The sequence below is a fragment of the Littorina saxatilis genome, linkage group LG1 (assembly GCF_037325665.1).
Source record: "Littorina saxatilis isolate snail1 linkage group LG1, US_GU_Lsax_2.0, whole genome shotgun sequence".
Classification (NCBI taxonomy): domain Eukaryota; kingdom Metazoa; phylum Mollusca; class Gastropoda; order Littorinimorpha; family Littorinidae; genus Littorina; species Littorina saxatilis.
This window is the reverse complement of record NC_090245.1, coordinates 65345733-65370937: the sequence shown is the minus strand read 5'-3', so window position 1 is coordinate 65370937 and position 25205 is coordinate 65345733. Positions and strand designations below refer to the sequence as shown.

General features: G+C 39.9%; 1 protein-coding gene across 3 annotated transcripts in view; it reads left to right on the top strand.

The window, feature by feature from the left end:
- LOC138976562 (uncharacterized) overlaps positions 1 to 25205 on the top strand; it is a 63323-nt gene that overhangs the window by 17793 nt on the left and 20325 nt on the right. For all 3 annotated transcript variants that reach the window (XM_070349417.1, XM_070349425.1, XM_070349411.1), the window contains exons 3-4: positions 10653 to 11259; positions 20626 to 20681. In XM_070349417.1, the coding sequence (XP_070205518.1) occupies positions 11169 to 11259; positions 20626 to 20681 (147 nt within the window). In that variant the 5' untranslated portion in view covers positions 10653 to 11168. The remainder of the gene's footprint in view (positions 1 to 10652; positions 11260 to 20625; positions 20682 to 25205) is intronic.

Below are 25205 nucleotides of genomic sequence, written 5' to 3'. Positions count from 1 at the left end.
GAAATTGTCACTGAACAGAAACTGTTTTTACAAGACAAGTATGGTAATACGATAGCAGATTTTTATTTCTGAAGGAGTCTCAATTGTTTTCATTGAAAACGAACATGCCACACCCGCTATAGCCACACCGCTTTGTATTCATTAAGGAGCAGTGTTTGCACAGTGTTAATGTTAAACAGTTGCATGTGAATGTTTATACTGTGAAACTTTAGTTTGTTTAAAACATTTGACTTTGTGAAACGAGACATTTATTGGAAGCTGGGTTTGCTTTCGTTAGTGCTGAAGCGATATTTGTCAAAGGCGTTGTATGTGACAGTGGAAACCTTTCTTCAGTTTAAAGGCATAGTCCTTCACGAGTAAACGATTCGGCTCGCCATTTGAGACATGTCGAGGCTATATTAAGACGGGTCCCTCCACTTGGATGCATACCAACAATCAACATCTTGCTTGTCTCCTTTACAGAGGGAGAATGTTGTGATTAATTGATTTAGAAAGTGTCATTTGCCTTCATCTACAGTACTAGTACCAAAAGGGGGAAAATGAGCTAAAATTTAAAATAACAAGAAATTCCTATGAGGTAGGAAAAACACCCCCGTCAAAGGGAAATAACCTTCTCAGTTGGTGGCAGTGACTGAGTGAGAATGGTTATTTCCCTTTGACCATGAAGATGTCCCTGTATAAGTCCTTGTATAATTTTAATCCACCAATAACTCCCTAACCGTGTGTTTGACTGGTCCCAATTTTTGTAAGGACCGTCTCAGGAATGTATAGAACCTGTTCACCAAGTTTCTTGAGATCTATATGCGAACACAAACACACAAACAAACACCCAAACAAACACATCGAGCGAAACCTATACACACCCCTATACCGGGGGTGTAAAAATAAAAACAATAACTGTTAAGGTTTTAGATACCTTGAACAATGTAGAAACAGATTTTGAAATTACAAAATGAATACCATGAATCCTTTTACCAGGAGCAGCATGTTTAGTACGGGGGGTATTCTGGCGTTACGGATGCAACGTTGGGACACCATCACTATTACAAAAAAGTAGATGTCCATTAATTTTTGATTATGATATGCTTGATGACATTGCAATAAGACTTTTAGAACAGACCTTGCACCCCCAACTGCATGTGTGAACTTAAAGAGTTGTAAATACAATGGGACACCGTAGCATCCGCAACACTAGAAACAAAACTTTCTCTAAATTAGCAAAGGAAAGTACAATGAAGCTAAATTTATTATAAATGTTAACAACACCACTTAGTTATTGTAGCCCAGCTAGTATAAAATTTGGTCACACTTGGTTTTCAGGAGAAAAAAACAAACCATTACAGCGTTACAGAATTACATGGGACACCATAAACTCCTACTCCTTGTTTTTGTTTGTTGAAATGCTGTCTTTTTGATTTAGAATGAGTTATGGAGTCATGCATGCACACAAAAATGTGATATATAAATTATTATATATCATGTGTGGACATGTTTGATCAGAAAATCTATAGTTTCAATGTCACATGTACAGTCTGACCACCACTCGAAGAAATTTTAACACTGCAAGTATGAATGCAAACTACAAATTTATTTACACAGGAAATGCACAGATAAATCATAAAACAAAAACAGTAGCATATATGGACATCAGCAGCAATTGACTTCCTGACCAGTTCTGCCATGGATGGCACCTAAAACACAATTTAGTTTATAACAATTTAGCAAGGCACACCCAAAATACAAATGAACTTTTTAACAAAGATAATTTAAAATCAAGGCAAGTGTCCACATGACAAACTGAAAAACAAAATTGTAAGAACTGTTGAGTGCACATATGTCCCATGTAGCATGTGAAACTTTGAATTTTAAATTGATTATGAAGGGGGAAAATACTAAAGACAAATAATGTATAAGTTTCTTTTTTTTAACTGTATTGTCATTGTGTGCAATAAATTCCATAAAGACATTAGTTTTATGCAATAATCAGAATCTGTGAAGTTTTGATAATGGGCGCATCATGGGACACCTTTCCAAAATGGTGTCCACCGAAGTGTCTGTAACACAGCTAACAATAAACTTCAAAAGTCTGATCATGATCACACAAATATGGAACAAATAAAAACTATATTCACCAACAAGATTCTGCATCATAACAACAAAACTTAATTCAACATTAAACATGTATCAAACTGAAATCAAAGATCCTGTTTCTGATGCATCACCGGACACCTTTCCATCGCCAAGGCACGTGTAGTCGCACTCATACACCGCGACAGCTATTGCGCGCAGGTACAAGGGAAAAACAGACCCGCACGCCGATTTCACACACGGAAATAAACAATGAAACAGGCACATGAAACAGCAACCCGCCCCAGCCGGCCCACAGCGCGCTACGATGGCAAGTGACCCCTCTCCTCAAAAGTGCTACTTTCCGTTTCAGATGCACCAGTGACCGGAAGACGGGACGCATAACTTTTTTTGGTGTCCCAAGGTCAAAATGTGTTTGGATTTTCTGTGTAAATGTCATGGGTTTGCATGGAATTTCCCCGAGAATTCCGTCAACGCAAGGAAACCGGTCTGAACTCGAGTTTCGAACACATTTTCTGCGATTGTTTGGGTTGCGTTTCAGATGCTACACTTGAGACACCGGCCGCTATGTAAAAATATTCTCAGCATCCAAATCTTTCGAATATTTGTAAGCTAATAGGGTGCGAAATGTAGTATTTTGGGTATAGTTTGTTGATGTGCATAGTGGACAAGCTGATTTTATCTTGTCATCGACTTTGGGAAAGTGAAAAAATACATCACAATGGGACACTTAGTGATGCGTCTGAAACGCAATTTGTCGTCCATACTTGCGTCAATATCCACTTCTAAAGTAAAAAAAAAAGTTTAGCACAATGTTTTGTTAATGCATGAAGCCTAAATTAAAAGCATAATTTCTTGTGGTGATGCACTGATGTAGTCAATATCACTGTTTGAGTTGACCCACTGAAGCCATTCCTCTTTAGGGAAGCCATTTTGGGTCACAATTTCGACATTTTATTATCAGTTTGCAATTAAATGCATTATGCAGACAGCAAAAAATATATGAATTTATACATTATCATTATCTTAATGCATTGTCACAATACAAATGTAACTACAAGCCTTATTTTGAACAAAATCTTAATTGCACCACACTGACCACCAAAGTGTTCAGTATTGTAGATGAACTAATGTACAAAATCGATTCATCAAAAATAATCCCACCCTGACCAGAAAGCATCCAGGATGTGTGTGTGTGTGTGTGTGTGTGTGTGTGTGTGTGTGTGTGTGTGTGTGTGTGTGTGTGTGTTGGTTAATGTGTGTGTGTGTGTGTGTGTGTGTGTGAATGTTGGTTTATGTGTGTGTGTGTGTGTGTGTGAATGTTGGTTTATGTGTGTGTGTGTGTGTGTGTGTGTGTGTGTGTGTGTGTGTTCTAAAACACGCAGTGACACGCGGGGACAGTTTAACTGCATGCGGGGACACGCGGGGACACGCGGGGACACGCGGGGACGGTGATATAGCACGCGAGGACGTTATTTTATGACATTCTGAAATTAATTTTTTTTTAAATAAATACAATTATTTTTTTTTTAATACTTCTTCTTCTTCTTCTTCTTGTCTTAATACATAAAGGATGTCAGAATGTTATCATATAACGTCCCCGCGTGTCCCCGCGTGCTTGTAGACACCCCCTGTGTCTAAAACACGCGGGGACACGCGGAGACACGCGGGGACAGTTTAACTGCACGCGGGGACACGCGGGGACGGTGAAATAACACGCGGGGACGTTATTTTATAACATTTTGAAAGAAAAAAAATTAAATAAATAAATAAGTAAATAATTTTTTATTTTTTTTCAATACATAAAGGATAGTCAGAATGTTATTATATAACGTCCCCGCGTGTCCCCGCGTGCTGTTTAACTGTCCCCGCGTGTCCCCGCGTGTTTTAGACACAAGGGGTGTCGAAAAGCACGCGGGGACGTTAAATAATAACATTCTGACTATCCTTTATGCATTAAAAAAAACACGTCTAAAACACGCGGGGACACGTGGGGACAGGTTAACTGTACTGGGGGACACGCGGGGACACGCAGGGACGGTGAAATAGCACGCGGGGACGTTATTTTATAACATTCTGAATAAATAAAAAAATAAAAAGTTTAATAAAAAAAAATTGGTGTAAATACATAAAGAATGTTATTATATACATGTTTGTCAGAATGTTATTATATAACGTCCCCGCGTGTACCCGCGTGTCCCCACGTGCTGTTTAACTGTCCCCGCGTGTCCCCGCGTGTTTTAGACACCCCCGGGACACGCGGGGACAATTTAACTGCACTGGGGGACACGCGGGGACACGCAGGGACGGTGAAATAGCACGCGGGGACGTTATTTTATAACAATCTGATTTTTTTTTAATAAATAAATAAATAGTTTAATTTTTTTTGTGTGCATTTTTAAATACATAAAGGATAGTCAGAATGTTATTATATAACGTCCCTGCGTGTCCCCGCGTGCTGTTTAACTATCCCCGCGTGTTCCCGCGTGTCTCCGCGTGTCCCCGCGTGTCCCCGAGTGTTTTAGACACACCCTTCCTGTCTATTCATTGGGAAGCGACGCTAAGCGGTTATTTCGCTGTGAGATCGTTTAACCAGTGACGGCAGCACGAAAAGAAAAGAATACCGAGAAGAGGGGTACCCGTAAACAGCTTACAAGAAAACAGGTTTATCGAGGTTGTGCTTGTCATCTGTTCGCGAAGGGATGGTCATAGGACTACGCAGAATCATACAAGAGTGGAAAGGTCTTAGAATATTTCCTGAAGCTTTCATGTGGGTGTGACAAATGTGAATGGCTAACTATTGAGCACGCATCAAATCGTCGTTCTTCTTAATGGTGTTGTTTTGGAGGCGCCTGGAAAATAGTTGTATGAAGTAACTGAAAAAGGAGAAGAGAAACTAGAAAGGAAACATAAAAAGCACTGTGGAAAAATATGCCTTCCTCTGCTGTTCTGGGTACACGTGCCCTTGTAAGTATATGTATTTGGTTCAGTTAGTTACAGTTAGCCCAAGACAGTAGACTGATGTATATTCTCCAGTTGTTGTGTGCACAATGAACCAGGAAATCTTCAAAGTTAGGTCGGGGTTTTCTGTACTGGCGAAGAAGTGACATTGTATCTGGGTTGTTTTACTGAGGCACACAAGTGCAGTTTTATGCACACACACACTATAGTGGGCTGCGCGCGACGGTTGGGTCACATGTGAACGTAAGGACCGAGTCTCCGACCTCTTTAAATTGAGTTGTCTGTTGTTCCCCTCCTCCCCATACCCTCCTCTGTCTCAACTTTCCCCTCTTCTTTAACACCCCCCCCCCCCCCCTGAATTTTTTGATGAAGTGATGGGTAAAGTCCAGACCATCGGAAATGACTTATTGATTATGGGAGGAGATTGGAATGTACTTTTGAATACAAAATTGGATGCACGCAATTATGTTAGTGGTGTTAATCGCCCCAAGTCAAGGTTGAAAATTAAGGATTTGATGTTACGACATGAACTGATTGATGTATGGCGAGAACTGAATCCTGAGAAAAGGAGATATACATGGCGTCGCTTTAATACTGTAAAACAAGGCCGTCTTGATTATTTCCTTGTGTCAGAAAATTTAATGAACAGACTTAATGGAGTGAATATAGGCTCGAGTTATCGATCAGACCAAAGCCCAGTGTATATTTCACTTAAATCTGAAGAGAAACCTAGAGGCAAACCCTACTGGAAATTTAACAACTCGTTGTTGCGTGATAAGGAGTATGTAGATATCATTAAAAAAGTGATATTGGATATCAAGAAACAGTATGCAAAGATTGATGATTTGGATGGTATTGAGAATATTTTGAATTGTGATTTACATTTAGAAATAAACGACCAGTTATTTTTGGAGGTACTCCTTATGGAGATACGTGGCAAAACTATCTCATATGCCTCCTTTAAAAAGAAAAAAGAAAGAGAAAAAGAAGAAAATTTATTAAGAGAAATAAATGTTTTAGAATCCACATTAATTTAGGGATGAAGATTTAACCACTCTTGAGGAAAAACAAAGAGAGTTATTGCAATTACGGGTTCATAAATGTGAAGGAATGGCTGTGAGATCAAAGGTCAAATGGATTAATGAAGGCGAACGTGCTAGTAAGTATTTTTGTAATTTGGAAAATCGACATTTTTGTAATAAAGCAATGAATTATGTTGAAACAGATGAAGGAAGGATGTTATATAATCAGGAAGATATTATGATTGAAGTTCAACAGTTTTATGATAAATTATATGCAGAAAGGAATGTAGAGGATGTTGACCTTAGTCTTTTAAATGCCTCTAAATTATCTCCAGAGGAAAGTATGATGCTTGAGGGCATAATTACAGAAGCTGAAGCCTTAGCAGCCCTTCGCTAAATGAAAATCGATAAAAGCCCAGGTTCAGATGGATTTACTACAGAGTTTTTTTAAATGTTTTGGAATGATATTGGTACTTTTCTTGTCCGTTCAGTAAATTGTAGTTTTCAACAAAGAGAGATGTCAATAACCCAGAGACAAGGAATAATTACATGTATCCCCAAAGATGGTAAACCTAAACAGTATTTAAAAAACTGGCGTCCTATTACATTATTGAACACTGTGTATAAAATTGCCTCTACCTGTATTGCAAACCGACTTAAAAAAGTGTTGCCAATGTTATCCATGAAGACCAAAAGGGATTTCTCAAAGGCAGATGTATTAGTGAAAACATACGTCAACTGTTTGATACACTCGTGTACACAGAAGAGCATAATATTCCTGGTCTCTTGTTGACGATTGACTTCCAAAAAGCTTTCGATAGTATTTCTTGGTCCTTTATTGAGAAAAGTCTTGATTGTTTTAACTTTGGACCGCAACTGAGACAGTGGGTAAAGACTTTTTATAATCATATTATTACATGTGTAACTGTAAATGGCCATTATACTGGATGGTTTGAGATACACAGAGGCGTTAGACAAGGGGATTCTCTTTCACCTTATTTGTACTTAATTTGTGCAGAAATTTTGTCTTTAATGATTAAACAAAATGATAAAGTTAAAGGGATTAGATTAAAAGAACGAGATATTTTACTGTCGCAGTTTGCAGATGACACCACCCTTTACTTAGATGGAAGTAAGGAGTCATTTGTAGAAGCTATACGTACACTTAAACTGTTCGCAAATATGTCTGGTTTGAATATGAATTACGATAAAACAAATGTTATTTGGATAGGTAGTAGAAAGAATTCGCATGTTAGATTTTTACAAGATCAAAATTTTTGCTGGAACCCTGGTATTTTTAAGGTTTTGGGTATACATTTTTCGGTTGATTTACAATGTATTGTTCACATTAATTATCAGGATAAATTAAAACATTAAAAAGAGTTTATGTGTATGGGGAAAGAGACATCTTACCCCACTAGGTAAAATAATAGTTATTAAAACCCTTGTATTGTCAAAGATTACACATTTGTTTATGTGTCTGCCCGATCCTGATAGCAACTTATTGAAAGAATTGGATAAGTTGTTATTTGATTTTTTATGGAGTGGTAAAAGAGCAAAAATTAAAAAGACAGTAGTGTGTAAACCCCTTGAAGAAGGGGGGTTAAATATGGTGAATATTTATGTATTTTTGTCAACATTGAAGATCGATTGGATGCGAAAAGTTGTTTGTGGTGATTCATGTTTGAAGACATTTGTTATGGATATGTATCCAGAACTAAATATTGTGAATCTGGTTGGTAGCAATTATATAAAAGTGTTGAAAAATACGGTGAAAAACAAGTTTTGGCAAGATGTGTTAAAGCATTATGAAAAGTTATATGCAAAATGTTTACCCGTTAATATTGATGAATTTTTGTACGAATGTCTTTTTTATAATGATAACATAGTGAGAGGTAAAAGAAGCATTTATTATAAGAGTTGGCATGAAGAAGGAATTGTACACGTGAAACATTTAGTAAATTTGGAGGGTAAATATTTGAATTATCAAGAATTTTCTGAATTATTTCCCAATGTTAAAAGTGATATTTTGTTGTATTGTGGAATTGTATCCGCTGTGAAAAGCTATCAGAAGAAATTGAATTTTAAGACATTGAATTGTCAGCATGAATCAGTGGATAGTAGAGTGTGGTCAGTGATAAAAAAAAGGAAACCATGTTGTGAAGAAGGTGTTTGTGCAGTCTAACGATATTCCATCCGCGGTTTCAAAATGGAATAGCACCAGTGAAAGCAATATGAATTGGAAATTAATTTTTTTGAAACCCTTTCAAAGTACTGTTGATGTCAGTTTAAGGTGGTTTCAGCTGCGACTCCTACACCGGATTCTACCTTGTAATAAATATTTATATTTATGTAAAATTAAAAATTCAACGCTCTGCACATTTTGCGGGTATCATGAAGAGACAATTTTTCACTTATTTTGGGAATGTATGATTGTTAAAACCTTCTGGATTAAATTGAATAATGTATTGCACAAAGAATGTTTACATTGTGAACATTTGACTTTTTCAAAAGGATTGATAATATTTGGAAATGATGATAATGTGAACACTGATAATGTTTTAGATTTGATTATTCTTTTAGGAAAATATTATATTTATAAATTTAAACTTCAGGGCTCAGTTCCGCTTTTGAATGTTGTTTTTGAAAATATTAAAACAAAGATATTACATTGAAAAGAAATTGAATCTTATCAGGAATAGAAATGTTGAATTTTTGTCAGAGTGGTTACCCTATGCGAATATATGTTAGGTTATTGACCAAGGCGAAGTGTCCATTTCAGCTTAACTTTTTGTACAGTTTAAAATTGTAGGTTTTTATAAGATTTTAGGCAAGAGTGTGTGTGTATGTCTTATGTCTGTCTGCTTCACTTATCCTCTTACCTGTCTGTCACCCTGTCCAATCTTATGGGAGTAGGGGTGTCTTGTATTTTAGTGACTTTTGACTATTGTAGGGTGGAAGTTCAAAAAGAATCTATTATTTGCATTATTACTAAAGAGTATACATTATAAATGATACCACCACCATCATTACCCCCCTCTCGCGCTCTCTCTCTCTGTCTCTCTCTGTCTCTCTGTCTCTGTCTCTCTCTCTCTCTCTCTCTCTCTCTCTCTCTATATATATATGTATTCAAGATTAGAATAGTCCCTCTCTGGGCGAGGGCTGGTTGAAAAGAAGCTCGTTTATATTGCTTATGCCACAACCCTCGTAAAATAAATTTTGATTTAATTTAATTTGATTTGATTTGATTTGATTTGATTTGATTTGATCTCTCTCCCTCTCCCTTTTTTATCAGTATTGTAATCTGCATGTGATGTTATGCTCCGGCCATACTTAAGTGCACGATATGTTATATGTCCGTCTGTCGGTTAGGTCCTAATGTTGTATGTCTTGTATACTTGCCATTTACATATTTATTATACATGTTGAAGGATGAATGAAGATACATTGTAGACGGATGCATGGCAGCATGTTATGGATTAAAAGCCCCACGATGATGTGCTTGGCAAATACAAAAACACCCCCCCCCCCCTACCCCCACCTTCCTTTCAATTTATTACCAAAAGGTCTGTTCGATAACTGGTTTTTTTTCTTTGTTTTTACATTTAGTCAAGTTTTGACCAAATGTTTTAACATAGAGGGGGGAATCGAGACGAGGGTCGTGGTGTGTGTGTGTGTGTGTGTGTGTGTGTGTGTGTGTGTGTGTGTGTGTGTGTGTGTGTGTGTGTGTGTGTGTGTGTGTGTGTGTGTGTGTGTGTGTGTGGAGCGATTTAGAGTAAACTACTGGACTGATCTTTACGAAATTTTTCATGAGAGTTCCTGGGTATGATATCCCCAGACGTTGTTTTTCTTTTTGTCAATAAATATCTTTGATGACGTCATATCCGGCATTATGTAAAAGTTGAGGCGGCACTGTCACACCCTCATTTTGTAATCAAATTGATTGAAATTTTGGCCAAGCAATCTTCGACAAAGGCCGGATTTTGGTATTGCATTTCAGCTTGGAGGCTTAAAAATTAATTAATGACTTTGGTCATTAAAAATCTGAAAATTGTAAATAAAAGTATTTTTTTATAAAACGTTCCAAAATTACGTTTATCGTATTCTTCATCATTTTCTGATTCCAAAAACATAAATATGTTATATTCGGAATAAAAAAACAAGCTCTGAAAATTAAAAATATAAAAATTATGAATAAAATCAAATTTCCGAAATTGATTTAAAAACAATTTCATTTTTATTCCTTTTCCGTTCCTGATTCCAAAAACATATAGGTATGATATGTTTGGATTAAAAACACATTCAGAGAGTTGAAAAGAATAGAGATATAGAAAAGCGTGCTATCCTCCTCAGCACAACCGCTACCGCGCTTTTCTGGATTGTTAATTTCACTGCCTTTGCCACGAGCGGTGGACAGACGATGCTACGAGTGTACGGTCTTGCAGAAAAAATGCAATGCGTTCAGTTTCATTCTGTGAGTTCGACTGAGCTTGACTAAATGTTGTATTTTCGCCTTACGCGACTTGTTTTCTTCTGTTGTTGTTTTTCTTTTAACGACAACTTTTCTTTCCATTCCCGCAGGGCTAGGTCGAGAGAGTGCCATAGATTGTGTGCAGCAAGACCGCTTCTAGAACAACGTACATGAAGTTAATGCTGATACGTGTTTGAACAAAGACAAACTGAACTACTGTTGTTGAACTCAATCTGAAGGCAAATTAGACGTCCGCATATTCTTGGGACGACTGCAAGTGTTTCTCTTCGTCATTTGCTCTGGATTTATAGCAAGGTTGAACAAACAGAAGAGCCCTAAGCCTGACAAGAAATAAGAGACTAATTTCGTGAGATTGTGCGAGAATTGTCGTTAAGTATGTATTCTTGTTCTTGGCCTATACACAGACGGTGATTAATGTTCCTCGTATTCATTGGATCACAACTGCATTTTCTTCGTCGTGCTGTGAATGTGTACAATTTGGGCTGAAGAAACAAAGCAAAATACAGTCTGAACAGAAATAAGAGACTTAGGCTATTTCGTGAGACTGGGCGGATATTGTTGTTGGATCTGTATTCTTGTGGACTGAGGTAAAGGAGACATACAAGATGGCGCCCCGGAGACTTATCAAGAGAATGATCATGCTGATAATGTTTGTGTCTTCGTTCGGAGTACTTTTTTACGCATGGAACACACCAGGTAATGTATAATATTTTTTCTCTCAAGCATATTTAATCAATTCAAAAGTGTTAAGAACATCTTTAAGGTTGTCTGTTCACAAGACAATTATAAACAATTGTTTACGTATGCTGAGGCTTGTGATGTCTCTGTTTGTGTTGTCGTTAAACAAGTCTAGTAATGTATTATATTGTTGAACTAATCGTCAGGTCATGTTTCCGTTATACTGTAGACTTTAAAGATTGCTCTTGTGGTATCGTGGTGAAAGGATTGGGTGGGTGTCCCCGCTGAGATTCTTGAAGGGTGTCACCGTGTCATGATAATTAACGTTGATTGTGTTGGTTTATTTCAAGGCTTCTGTGGCTATTGGTCATTCTCCCTGTCGATGATCATTAGTCCAGTGTTCTACCAACTGAGCTGCGCGTGCTTCAAAACCAGTTGTCTCTATCGGCGAGGGTTCGATCCCCGCGTTCGGTGAGGGATATATATCCCAGAGTCAACTTTCTGCAGACTCTCCTCGTTGTCCGAACACCCCCGTGTGCAGGTATACGCCCGGTAAAGAACGCAAGTTCACAGCGAATGTCTCAGGGCTTGGAAATATAAATACGCGCATGCAGGAAAAAGAACCACAAAAATGAGTAGCGCCGTACTGTATGGCAGCTCGCTTTCCCAAGTGAAAAAGATGCCCGAATTTCCACGAAGGTAACCTCACATGACTATATATACAATCTTTTCACTATCCTTACCAGAAATGTATAAGTTGAATGGTCGATTTAAAAAATAAAATGATGAAGGTGAAATTCCTTTGAGCTATCTCTACATTCCCACCATGACCGCGTACAATTAGATTTACAATGGGCATTTGCGAAGTCACAAGTGGACCTCTTGGTAAACTCTGCAAAGCAAACATTGTGATGGCCGTCGTTCTTTGACAGGGGCGAGCGCCTTTTGGGAGGGGTTTGTTACTTTACTCTAGTGGCAAGACGTACGTGACATATTCTGGTTATGGCCAAATCTGAATATTCGAGGATCTTGTGTACCGCTTTTCGAAACTGGAGAAGAAGAAAAAAAAATACTTGAACCTTGCGGGAGATACAACTTAACAATTTGTTCCCACTGTGTGTGACCAGTTGCATAGATACCATCAACAAGATAATAAGCAGGTGTCTAAAAGCATTTCCATGTTCTGTTAAACGACTTAAACGAAAATCGTACGAATCTTTCGTAGTAGCCTAGTGGATACGACGTCGGCCTCGGCACTCACGTAAAATCTTGGGTGGGGGGAGGGGGTTGTTGGTGGAGGAAGGGGGGATCATACACGTAAACTTGTATTCGTGCAAAACCACGAGTGTTCGTACGTGAAAGGTGCAGCCCATGAACGCAGAAGGGGCAGAAAAAGAAGAAGAAGACGGTTTTTCAGTTTTTCTCGATTCCTCTTTACCTGTGCTTATGTTTGAACACACAAGGTGCAAACATCTGAAGATCAAGACATGTCACGAACGGCCCACCAGTCCGATGTCACCCCTAGTGTGTTCCAACGGTATATACACAATAGTATAAATAGAATAAACAAGAAAACAATGCCAGATTTTAATATATATATGTGCTTCTACTCTACGAATTCAACGTTCACTGCCCGTTCCCTACACTGTTTCGTGAATCCTACACACACACACACACACACACACACACACACACACACACACACACATGCACACACACACGCACGCACCCATACACACACACACATACACACACACACGCATACACGTACGCACGCATGCACGCACACACACACATGCACACAGGCACACACACACGCACGCTCACACGCACGCACACGCACGCACACACACACACACACACACACACACACACACAGCTCTGCTTGTGTTAGACACACACAAGCACACATTTTAAGATCCAGCTGCGCTGTTGCTCGCTAGTCGGATTTGTTCCTTTCTGTGTTCCTACAAAAGGTGAAGTACTCCCCTTGCCACCGGCACAGTACAGATCATTCATCCGGACATAATGATCGTGCGGTGCCAGTTAATTGAGCGATTATCGACCCTTTTTCAATTCAGCAGAATAATAGGATACAACTTCGAAAAGAGGAAACGAATGTCATGTACGCACTTGGAAGGCATAGACTTCTGCATTCGACGGTTGTGTCTAGGGTGGAAGGCATAGACAAACACTGTGATACTCACACATACACAGATCCCCCCTTCACACACACACACACGTACCGCTCGCGCGCACGCACACACACACACACACACACACACACACACACACACACACACACACACACACACACACACACACACACACACACACACACACACACACTCTCGGATACACACACACTCACACACACACAAACACACACACAAACACACACACACACACACACACACACACACATACACACACAAACACACAAACACACACACACACACACACACAGTCAGTTGCACATAACACTTTTGTTTTAATTAGTACGTCACCATTAACATCATAGTCGGACAATCCATCCCGAGATTGAGAGGCGGGAGGGTGGTGGAAGAGGCGGTGGGACGGATGAGGGGTGAACCTAGACACCGTTATTTAGTGACGACAAATTCGAACTAACAGAAGGAGAAAGGTCGAAGGAACAGTGCTAGTTCTTGTTGTGCTTTTTCTTTCAATGGGGTATTTGTTGTCGCAGACAGCCAGCCATATGGGATACTTTTTATCTTCATTCATCCAAGTCGTGTCCTCACAAGGACACCTTCATCTACATATCTGTTCGTGCATATTTTGAGTTAATATCCACTTCGTGTTCTGAAACATACAGCAGGGCTCCTCACGGACGCCTGATCTCGAGGGTCCCGGGCGCCCCAAGGAAACATGTGAGGGTCCGAAAAGCAGGAGGTCTATATTCTTGCTTTCGGAACGCACATTCGTCGGCGACACGTCATCCCTGGATCACTCTCGTCAAATTAATGTCGACTTTTTATATTTAGTCAAGTTTTGACTAAATATTTTAACATCGAGGGGGAATCGAAACGAGGGTCGTGGTGTATGTGCGTGTGTGCGTGTGTGCGTGTGTGCGTGTGTGTGTGTGTGTAGATCGATTCAGACTAAACTACTGGACCGATCTTTATGAAATTTGACATGAGAGTTCCTGGGTATGAAATCCCCGAACGTTTTTTTCATTTTTTTGATAAATGTCTTTGATGACGTCATATCCGGCTTTTCGTGAAAGTTGAGGCGGCACTGTCACGCCCTCATTTTTCAACCAAATTGGTTCAAATTTTGGTCAAGTAATCTTCGACGAAGCCCGGACTTCGGTATTGCATTTCAGCTTGGTGGCTTAAAAATTAATTAATGACTTTGGTCATTAAAAATCTGAAAATTGTACAAAAAAATAAAAATTTATAAAACGATCCAAATTTACGTTTATCTTATTCTCCATCATTTGCTGATTCCAAAAACATATAAATATGTTATATTCGGATTAAAAACAAGCTCTGAAAATTAAATATATAAAAATTATTATCAAATTTGTTTTTTCGAAATCAATTTAAAAACACTTTCATCTTATTCCTTGTCGGTTCCTGATTCCAAAAATATATAGAAATGATATGTTTGGATTAAAAACACGCTCAGAAAGTTAAAACGAAGAGAGGTACAGAAAAGCGTGCTATCCTTCTCAGCGCAACGAATACCCCGCTCTTCTTGTCAATTCTACGGGCACTGCCTTTGCCACGGGCGGTGGAGTGACGATGCTACGAGTATACGGTCTTGCTGCGTTGCGTTGCATTCAGTTTCATTCTGTGAGTTCGACAGCAACTTGACTAAATATTGTATTTTCGCCTTACGCGACTTGTTAAACTCTCTGAGCGCATCTCAAAAATTATTATCGTAAAATATCGGTTAGACAAACTCCGTAGTTTGCGTTGGATTCAAGTCTAGTAGAGCATTTCTGAAAACAGTGGTGACGTTACGCCTGATAACAAATATGAAGTGCGTCCCGAGACCCGCTCTTTGCAGGTGTGGTGCGTCTTGGGACCCCCTCCATTAACTTCTAGTACGTTTTTTCGGCTTCTAGTGCGTACAGGGCGCATTGCCGCACAATTTGGGGAGCCCTAATAAAGTCACACACTTTATAATGGATCAGGCATATCTTTCTCTTGACGCTCACGTCGTGTCCCAAAAATATCAAACCAAAATCTATATAATTTACCATGCACATTAAACATGCACAAAGTGAGGTGAGAAAATGTAAGGTTTACGCCCTCACGGCAAAGCCATTTGGGGCATGTTACACGGGACAACCCGGCTTTGTATGAAAATAAAAATGGCGGGGGGGGGGGGGGGGGGGGAGTGAGGTGTATACCGCTGAGGTTTTTAACCCTGGATATCACTGCAAATATTGAGCATGTGTTAACAAAGCGTTTGATAAATTATATGAAAAGCTGTACAACATGTTTCAATTATTTAAGGAGTATAGGCTCTTCGTGAGAGCGGTAAAGCTGTATTGCTGAAAAGACTTGAAGAATACATCTTTCTTTCTTTATTTCTTTATTTCTTTATTTGGTGTTTAACGTCGTTTTCAACCATTCAAGGTTATATCGCGACGGGGAAAGGGGGGAGATGGGATAGGGGAAAGGGGGGAGATGGGATAGAGCCACTTGTTAATTGTTTCTTGTTCACAAAAGCACTAATAAAAAAATTGCTCCAGGGGCTTGCAACGTAGTACAATATATGACCTTACTGGGAGAATGCAAGTTTCCAGAACAAAGGACTTAACATTTCTTACATACTGCTTGACTAAAATCTTTACAAACATTGACTATATTCTATACAAGAAACACTTAACAAGGGTAAAAGGAGAAACAGAACCGTTAGTCGCCTCTTACGACATGCTGGGTAGCATCGGGTAAATTCTTTCTCGTCCCAAAAGAATACATCCCCGGACTACGTCCTTCGATCGTCAAAGCAACCGGTCAGAGGATTTTTTACAGTTTTTGTTTGTGCTAGAAAGAAAGTTATAATGTAGCTGGGTTGTTGTTTTTTTGCCCGAAGAACGCTTTTCTATTAGCGGAAATTGTCATAAAAAAGAAATGATTTAATTTGTTGATATGGAAAGTAAATTGTTAGCAGCATGTTGCCCGTAGAAAACATGTTTATGTGCAGAAATTGTCACTGAAATTTTTACAAGACAAGTATGGTAATACGATATCAGATTTTTATTTCTGAAGGAGTCTCAATTGTTTTAATTGAAAACGAACATGCCACACCCGCTATAGGCACACCGCTTTGTATTCACTAAGGAGCAGTGTTTGCATAGTGTTAATGTTTAAACAGTTGCATGTGAATGTTTATACTGTGAAACTTTAGTTTGTTTAAAACATTTGACTTTGTGAAACGAGACATTTATTGGAAGCTGGGTTTGCTTTCATCAGTGCTGAAGCGATATTTGTCAAAGGCGTTGTATGTGACAGTGGAAACATTTCTTCAATTCGGCTCGCCATTTGAGATATGTCGAGGCTATATCAAGACGGGTCCCTCCACTTGGATGCACACCAACATTACAGAGGGAGAATGTTGTGATTAATGGATTTAGAAAGTGTCATTTACAAAATCGATTCATCAAAAATAATCCCACCCTGACCAGGAAGCATCCAGGATGTGTGTGTGTGTGTGTGTGTGTTTGTGTGTGTGTGTGTGTGTGTGCGTGTGTGTGTGCGTGTGCGTGTGTGTTGGTTAATATATGTGTGTGTGTGTGTGTGTGTGTGTGTGTGTGTGTGTGTGTGTTGATTTACACCCAGGCCACAGCATGTATTCGACAGCTTACTACACAAAACAACGATCAAAATACTCAATAATATGATCTACTGCAACAGCAAAGAGAAAAGGAACGTACCCCCCCCCCCCCCCCCTGCAATTGTATTACAACAAAAACAGTACGCTTGAATGTGCTCAGCAAGACATGCATGATCACGCTTTCTCGGGAGATTTACACTATGCACTCTTCACTGGTTGGAAGAACACTTTAAAGGCCCGCTCCGTCTCGTGAAAACGATGAGCCTGTTAAGCCTTGCGCAGATGTGGCCAGGACTTTCTAGGTGATAAGTCCATCCTTCCACTTGGTCACATACCAAAAATCGACACCCTGACTGCTTGCTGTGGTGAGTTGGAACTTTTTGTTGAAATTAATGTCCGAAAAAGGCACCAGTGCCTTTCAGGACATTATTTCTTTACAAAAAAAATACAACAGCGACCAGAACGCACCCGGGCTGTTCATTTTTGGATTTTGGACAAATGGAGGGGCGGTCGTATTCCATGTCAATTCCTTGCCAGATCTGAGACAGAGAGGCAAACTGTTTTCGCGAAGCGGACCGGTGTAACACGAGAAAATTACTCCCACGAGATTTTTACTCCGGAGTATACATTTCGTACGAAACTTTTACTCCCTTTACGTCCCGCAGTGGGGCACTGCGGTTATGAAATTAAAGGCCCCTCCTGTTTTTGGAACCGCAGGAGCTTTCTAGTTTGCTGTTAGGTAGATTTTTGGTTCCTCTTTCCTGTCATGCTTTCTTTTTCTTCATGAATTCTTTTCTTTTTTCTGCCTTCTTGCTCATTCACCTGTATTTTTTCCAAAAATCTCTTCTCTTGCCGCTTGTCTCGCGATTCATGTATAGTTTAATCTGTTAGTGTTCTGATGTAAGTCCAGCAGTAGATAGGTTAAGCCTATTTTAACATACTGGAAACTGGTAATCTTCCAGTAGGTATTAATTTAGTTTTACTAAAGCCTGCTGGGACACAAGTAATGGGTTAGTGCATTTGTAAACAGGAATCGCTTGACAAGTGGCCCCCTTCATCCCCCCCTTCCTCGTCCTGATATGGCTCTGCGTAGTCGGCTGGACGTTAAGCAACAAATAAACAAACAAACAAACTCCCTTTACGAAAAAACTACTCCCCCATTACACGAGAAAATTACTTCCCATGACAGGTGAGTTCCGAGTCAACATTTCGTACAAAAATGTTACTCCCCTGACGAATAAATAACGAATAAATTACTTCACCCCAACACGAGCAATGTAACCTCCCATGCCAGGTGTACGAAATGTTTACTCCCTTGTCCCCTGTTAGTCTTGGTGGTGGAAGGAGGGTAGCGCGACATTTGTGTGCGCGAGATCACTTTTATTGGCATTATCCCTTCGCCCGCATCCGATTTTTGCGTACGAGATTTTTACTGGAAGTAAAAAAAATGGGGAGTAAAAATTTCGTGGAGGGAGTAATTTTTTCGTGCCTTGGGGAGTTCTTTTCTCGTACGAAAAGTGTACTCGGAGTAAGAATTTCGTACGAAATATTTACTCCGGAGTAAATTTTTCGTGGAGTAAAAATTTCGTGTTACACCGGGCCTTTAAAGCAGAGTGCCAGTGGTTTCTGTTCGGCAACTAGTTGTCTGGAATTGTACGGCTATAAAAGAACTGTGGGGTATTTTGTTGTTCCTTTAAAGTTAAAGGCGCAGTCATTCCCGTGCAAACAATTCTGCTCACTGTCTCAGATCTGCTCAGACTTTTACATGGGACGATACCATCCCTGCACTTGGACACATACTACAAATGACCAGCCCGACTGCTTCCTAGGCAGAGATGGGTTTCCTAAGGAATTCATTTAGCCGATTAACGCTAGTGGCTTTTCAGAAATTAATTCAAAACAAAATCTCGCTCTACACAGAAAGCATGAATTCAAACTGATTGTCGGTATGTGTCCATATACAAACTTGCGCAAATAGCAGATAGTACATACAGTTAGAAATAAACACAGGAAGAAATGTGCCTTCAGGACAGATATTACCTGCTATTCAGACTTGGTCGTGTGACAGACGTATTCTTCCAAACGAGATTACGTTGATTGTGTAACCCCAGGCTAAGTTATTTCATAATTCAGACATGAGCGAGCTGATTTCTAATGGCAGTTAAACTCGCGTATGAAAACAGGACTGTCGGGTCGGATGTCGTTTGCAGTATTCTCGGTGTTGTCGAATTTTAAAGAGAAGAAACGATAAAGGCTGGAGAAATGAAAGCCATGTGTGCAGTTTTGGGCTTTTGGGGGGGGACGATTGCGAGTTTGACCCCGTTCTTGCCATGCTCCGAAACGTGTAACATACAATCTTGCACATGTTTGCTTTAGTAGTGGCAAAGAAGGAGAGCGTGTGACATATATATATATGTATGCAATACTGACCGGAGCATACGCCAAACACAAGACAGTGCACAATGACTTTAGCCATTTCATGTGCCTTGATTCTCTATTCTAAATCGCAGAGTGCACAAACAAATAAGAATCCTCCTTAGACAAAACCTATACAAGAACTTTGGAGTTCTGGTATTATTGTCCCAACCGAAAAGCGGTGCGTTAGAACCTCGATCCGTATTACGACTTTTAAAATGTAACAAGAAATCGGCGGTATATAGGAGGGGTTGTACGAAAGGTATTACACAAATCTTAAGCGACCAGCAATTGCTGATTTGGGTAGAATACCCCATTTGGGGAAGGATCGGATTACTGCAAGTGTATTGAACGTCCACAAATTAATACAATGTCGACACCTACTGTCATGCGCTTGCTCAACAATACATGCACTTTGACGATTTTTGACATCTGAATTGTGTTAACCACACGAATTGACAGCAGGGTTTTGCGCAAGCATATCAATAGGCCCTAGTCGAAACAGATCGTGTCAGTTGTGCAGCCTCTTTTTTTTATCATGCCTCTCTCTCTGTCTGTCCGTTTTCCTGTCTGCTTGCCTGTCTGTCTGTCTGTCTGTCTGTCTGTCTGACTGCTTGCCTGTTTGGCATTTTAGTTGCCGTGCACCTGTTCCTTGTAGTCTTGCACTCGCACAGGTTCAAATTACGATCACACCATTGTGTTTTGCTGTTGTGTTTTGTTTCGTGTTTGTTTTTCCTTCGTTTTTTTTTTATTTCTCTAAAGCTGTTATCTCCTTCTTTCTTAATGACTTTTTTTTAATGTGTGAGTCACTCAAGCTTTTTGTACAAATATGTATGCTCCCGTCCGTGCGTATCCGGCAGTTGTTAGTTAGATAGTTGGTCAAGTCAGTCAGTCAGTTAGTTAGTTAGGTCATTAGTTAGTTTGTTAGCCAACAGATTGTCATTTCTACACAGCAAAGTTGAATAGATTGCCATGTGGCCACACGGGTTATTAGAGGTGGTTTTTTTTGCTAGAACATGCTAGTGCATTGGCTACATGTTAAGGGTTTGGCTTTTAAATCAGTCAGAATCCAAGCTAGGTTAAGTCAGCCAAACAGTATCAGTATTTCGACTTTGTCGGCTACTTTGTATCACACTTTTTGTTTTATTTGTTTTCAAGGTCGGATTCAATTCCACAGGAAGGCAGCCCTGTCGTCGGTTTTGTCACAACAAGAGGCAAGACTTTCTCTGTCTGTCTGTCTGTCTGTCTTTCTCTCTCTGTCTCTTTCTGTCTCTCTGTCTGTCTCTCTGTCTGTCTGTCTCTGTCTCTCTAGCTCTTACATTTCCAGGAAAACGTGTAGAAAACATCAGTGTTGCTGGCCTTGCCTTGGACGGTATAGCACATTGGCTTAAGCATATTCCACAATGTCCTAATGTGCTACTTGCTGTTGTGCATATCGGCATTAACACATGCCGAGAAAATACTATCACCAAAACAAACTGGAGTGCCATTATAAAACAAGTGAAAAAAGTCTTTCCCAATGCACGCCCTCACTTCTCCTCCATCGTCCCACCATGTGGAGAACATCCACTGAAGAAGACCGTCGCATCGTCAAACGACGCCCTGGTCAGGGCCTGCAGCAAGGAGAAGGTGTTGCTGGTCGACCACACCCCGACCTTTCTCACCAGCAATGGAGCTCCACGAAAGGCCCTGTACAAGGACGACATTCACCCCAGTCGTCAGGGCACCGGCAGACTGGCGTGCAACATAAAGTACGCTGGCCAGCTGCGTGATGTCATCCATAGCGGTACCCGCAAACCATTGTTAGAGACCCCCGCACATAACCCGGTTCAGGCCCCCGCACAACATCCATATCGCCGTGCTGAGGTTACAGAACACAGAGCGCAGGGGCAGCCACTGAGGAACGGTCACGGTCCTGTCCGGTTCTCTCCACCAGCGAGACAGCCATGGCAGGGTCGTAATGACTGCGACAGCCACATACCACTAGTCAACCGAGACAACAGACACCGTCCCGTTAGTGGACCAGCCTCTTCAATCCAAAGCCCCCCCGGGCTTGCCCCTCTCGCCGCCGCCTTACTGGTGGCATACAGCGAGGCGACTTCACCCCCAGTCCTGGCCTGGGCCACACCCCTTCTCCCCTCGTGGGAGCGCTGTGTTCCGATCCCCTTGGGGTATGGCTGTCCACCACCTGCCTTCCCGCAACACTTCCCCTACCAGTGCGGCGTGATGGCCGCTACACTTGTTTAGGTGATCATTCATCAGTCTGTGTGACTTTGAAAGAGAGTATGTTCAGAATGAAAACAATGAATTGTGTGTGTGTGTGCGTGTGTGCGAGAGCGTAACTATGCGTGTGCGAATACCACTCTGTATGATGTGTGTTTATGTGTGCGTGCATACGTGCGTGCGCGCGCGCGCGCGCGCGTGTGTGTGTGTGTGTGTGTGTGTGTGTGTGTGTGTGTGTGTGAAACAGCAAGAGAAAGACTCATAACAAGTATACCAATACCATTATTCGTATAAATGTGCGAATTTCAAATGCTCGTGGCCATTGACTATCGGAGAGATTCCTCCATAACCAAGTAAGTGTGTGCCCTCTCTGCAGTGTGTAGTGTGCATCTTGTCCTATCCAAAGGGCCAGATGCTAAACGGTGACATTGTCGATATTGTGTGTGTAGTTTTAAAACTACAGTGTTTTAGTGCGACCCTTGACTGTGTTCAATCAAAATGTGACCCGAAGACTGTGAATTTACACTTACTCCAACGTGTGAAACCTTTCTTCTTATACTTTGAGAAGTCAGGTTGATAATAACTGTGTGCTTGTGTCTACTGATCTAGTCACAACTGTGTCGTCATTTGCGATCATCCACGTTCAAGTGTGCGTGTGTCTCATTGTTTGACAACAGTCTTCAACTGAAAGTACGAATATTAACTTTATCACCACTTTTGGACAGTCTCGGAGACGTCGCCCTTTGCTTATTGATTGTTGTTGTCTGCGATCGCTATTACAGTATCACTTTTTACTTACTTATTTACTAAGTATTAGTAACTTACTTCTTCGTTCAAAGTAGTTTATTGTCTCCTTTTTCATAATACATTGTCTATTCCTTTTTGATAACATAGTTTTGTGTTTCTTTATTGCTTTTTTGTTTCTTTCTCGTTTGCTATTTACTTTTAGTTTGTTTATTTTGTATCAAGATATTTCAGTAGATATATCGATTTATTTTAACGCTCAGGAGTTAGAACGCCGTTATACTTACAGTTTCACGATGAGCAGCTGTCCAAATGCATGGCCCACTAATGAGGGTTTTCGCGTGGGACACCTGAATATAAACCATGCAATTAACAAAATGACTGACATATCTACTATGCTTTTAAATTTTGGTTCAAGCTTTCACGTTTTTGGGTTTTCAGAATCCAGATTATCTTACCAGATTTCAGATTCTGATGTTGCTATTCCTGGTTACAATGTATTACGACGAGACCAACAGCAAAGTAAAGAAACTGGTTTGCTATTGTACATAAGCGAATCAGTTAGTTATACACGATTAACACACCTGGAGCAGTTTGTGGAATCGGTGTGGATAGAAATTAAGTTGAAAAGAGCACCTCGATCCACTCCTTATAGGTTTCTGTTATAGAAATCCTGCAGAGCGAGCAAACTGGTCAGATAATTTTACACAGATGTTAGATGCAGTCTTGCTCGAATCAAAGGAAATAATTATGTTAGGTGACTTTAATATTAATTTGTTAAAACAGAACAAAATGTGGCTTGATATGCTTAACCTCTATAATCTCAAACAAATGGTATGCACACCTACGAGAGTCACAGCAACCACCAGCACTCTGATAGATCATATTTATGTGACTGATCACCGTAACATTGTTGAATGTTGTGTTCCAGCCAGTGGTTGCAGCGATCACTTTCCCATTTGTTTAACGTGGTCGAGAAAGAGTATAAAAATTCCTAAAACTGGCCACAAGACAATAAAATATAGATCCTTTTCTCAATTCAACGAAGACACATTTCTCCGTGACCTCTGTAATTCCTCTCTCCCTGAGGTTTATAATCATACGAATTATGATGCTGCTCTAACGCACTGGCTGAATGCCTTCACTAACATTTATGATCGACATGCTCCATGGAGAATTAAGAGAGTCAAACACAAAGTCATAGTAAAACCTAAGTGGTTTGATGATGAATTACAAGATGCAATTGACCATCGTGATTTTTTAAAGTCAATCGGTAAAGAAGAGGAGTATAGAGAACAGAGAAATAAAGTTAATTCAATGAAACGATTAAAAAAAAGAAAGTATTTTCAAAACCTTGCTTCTTCAAAACAAAATTCAAAGAACATTTGGAAAGCAATAAACGAACTTACAAATAAAACGACTGCACCTACTTCAAGTTGCCTAAAGGACATATCACCTGATGATTTAAACACACATTTTTCCAAAATAGCTGAAAAGGTTATTATAAACGATAAAACAACCTTAAATAAATTAAAAGTTTTGGAAGACTTCTGTAAATCAAAACAAATTTCATCTCAGTTAAATATTCCTCCGCTTACAGTGCCTGAAGTATTTCACGCACTCACTCATTTAAAGCAAACGGGTACCCGGGGAATAGACGGGCTTGATGGAAGGATTCTAAAGTTATCAGCCCCTGTAATTTCTGACACCCTCACTTACATTTATAATCTCTGTTTAGAACAAAAATATTTTTTCAATAGCCCTCAAGCAGGCTAAAATCATTCCTCTGTTTAAATCTGGAGAAAAGAAAGACCCCTCAAATTATAGGCCGATTTCTATACTGTCAGTATTATCAAAACCACTGGAACGACATATAAACAAACACCTATTATCGCACTTTGATCACAATCAATTATTTCACCCTAACCAGTCTGAATTTAGAGCTCATCACTCCTGTCACACTGCCTTTGTCTCTCTTGTTGATCAGTGGTTGGAAAAGATCAACGATAATGAATTTTGAGGAGCTGTTTTTGTAGATTTTGCCAAAGCTTTTGATGTAATTGACCACAAGTTGTTACTGAGGAAACTCACATTGTATGGACTCGGGATTGATTCTGTTGAACTTATAACTTCTTTTCTTAGTGACAGGCAACAGGCTGTATACGCAAATGCCTCAGCATCAAGTATGCTGGATGTACGATATGGCGTACCACAAGGGTCAGTTTTAGGCCCTCTCCTCTTCTCTATATACATAAATGACCTTCCCCTTCATATTGAGAATTTATGTGAACTTTTTGCAGATGACACAACCATACATTCTAGTAACACCAATTTAAATCGTTTATCAGAATCACTGCAAGAAAGTTTAAACCAGTTGAGTGAATGGACTGAGCTAAATCACATGTCCCTTAACCCCCAAAAAACAAAAAGCATGATAATAACAACTAGGCAAAAACGCCAGAACATAACCTCAATATTTCACGATCTAACGGTTAACGATAAACTTGTTGAAAAAGTCGACCATCATAAAGTTTTGGGAGTGACCATTGATAACAACCTGTCTTGGTCACACCACATCGAACAACTGTCTAAACAAGTGTCCAAGAAGGCTTATCTATTATCTAGAATCAAGCACTTTCTGAATTTGGAAGCCAGGAAATTATTCTTTAATGCTAATATTCAGTCTGTTATTGATTACGCGTCTACCTTGTGGGACTCGGCAAGTGAAAATTCATTCAAACCACTAATTAGATTACATAAACGAGCGCTTA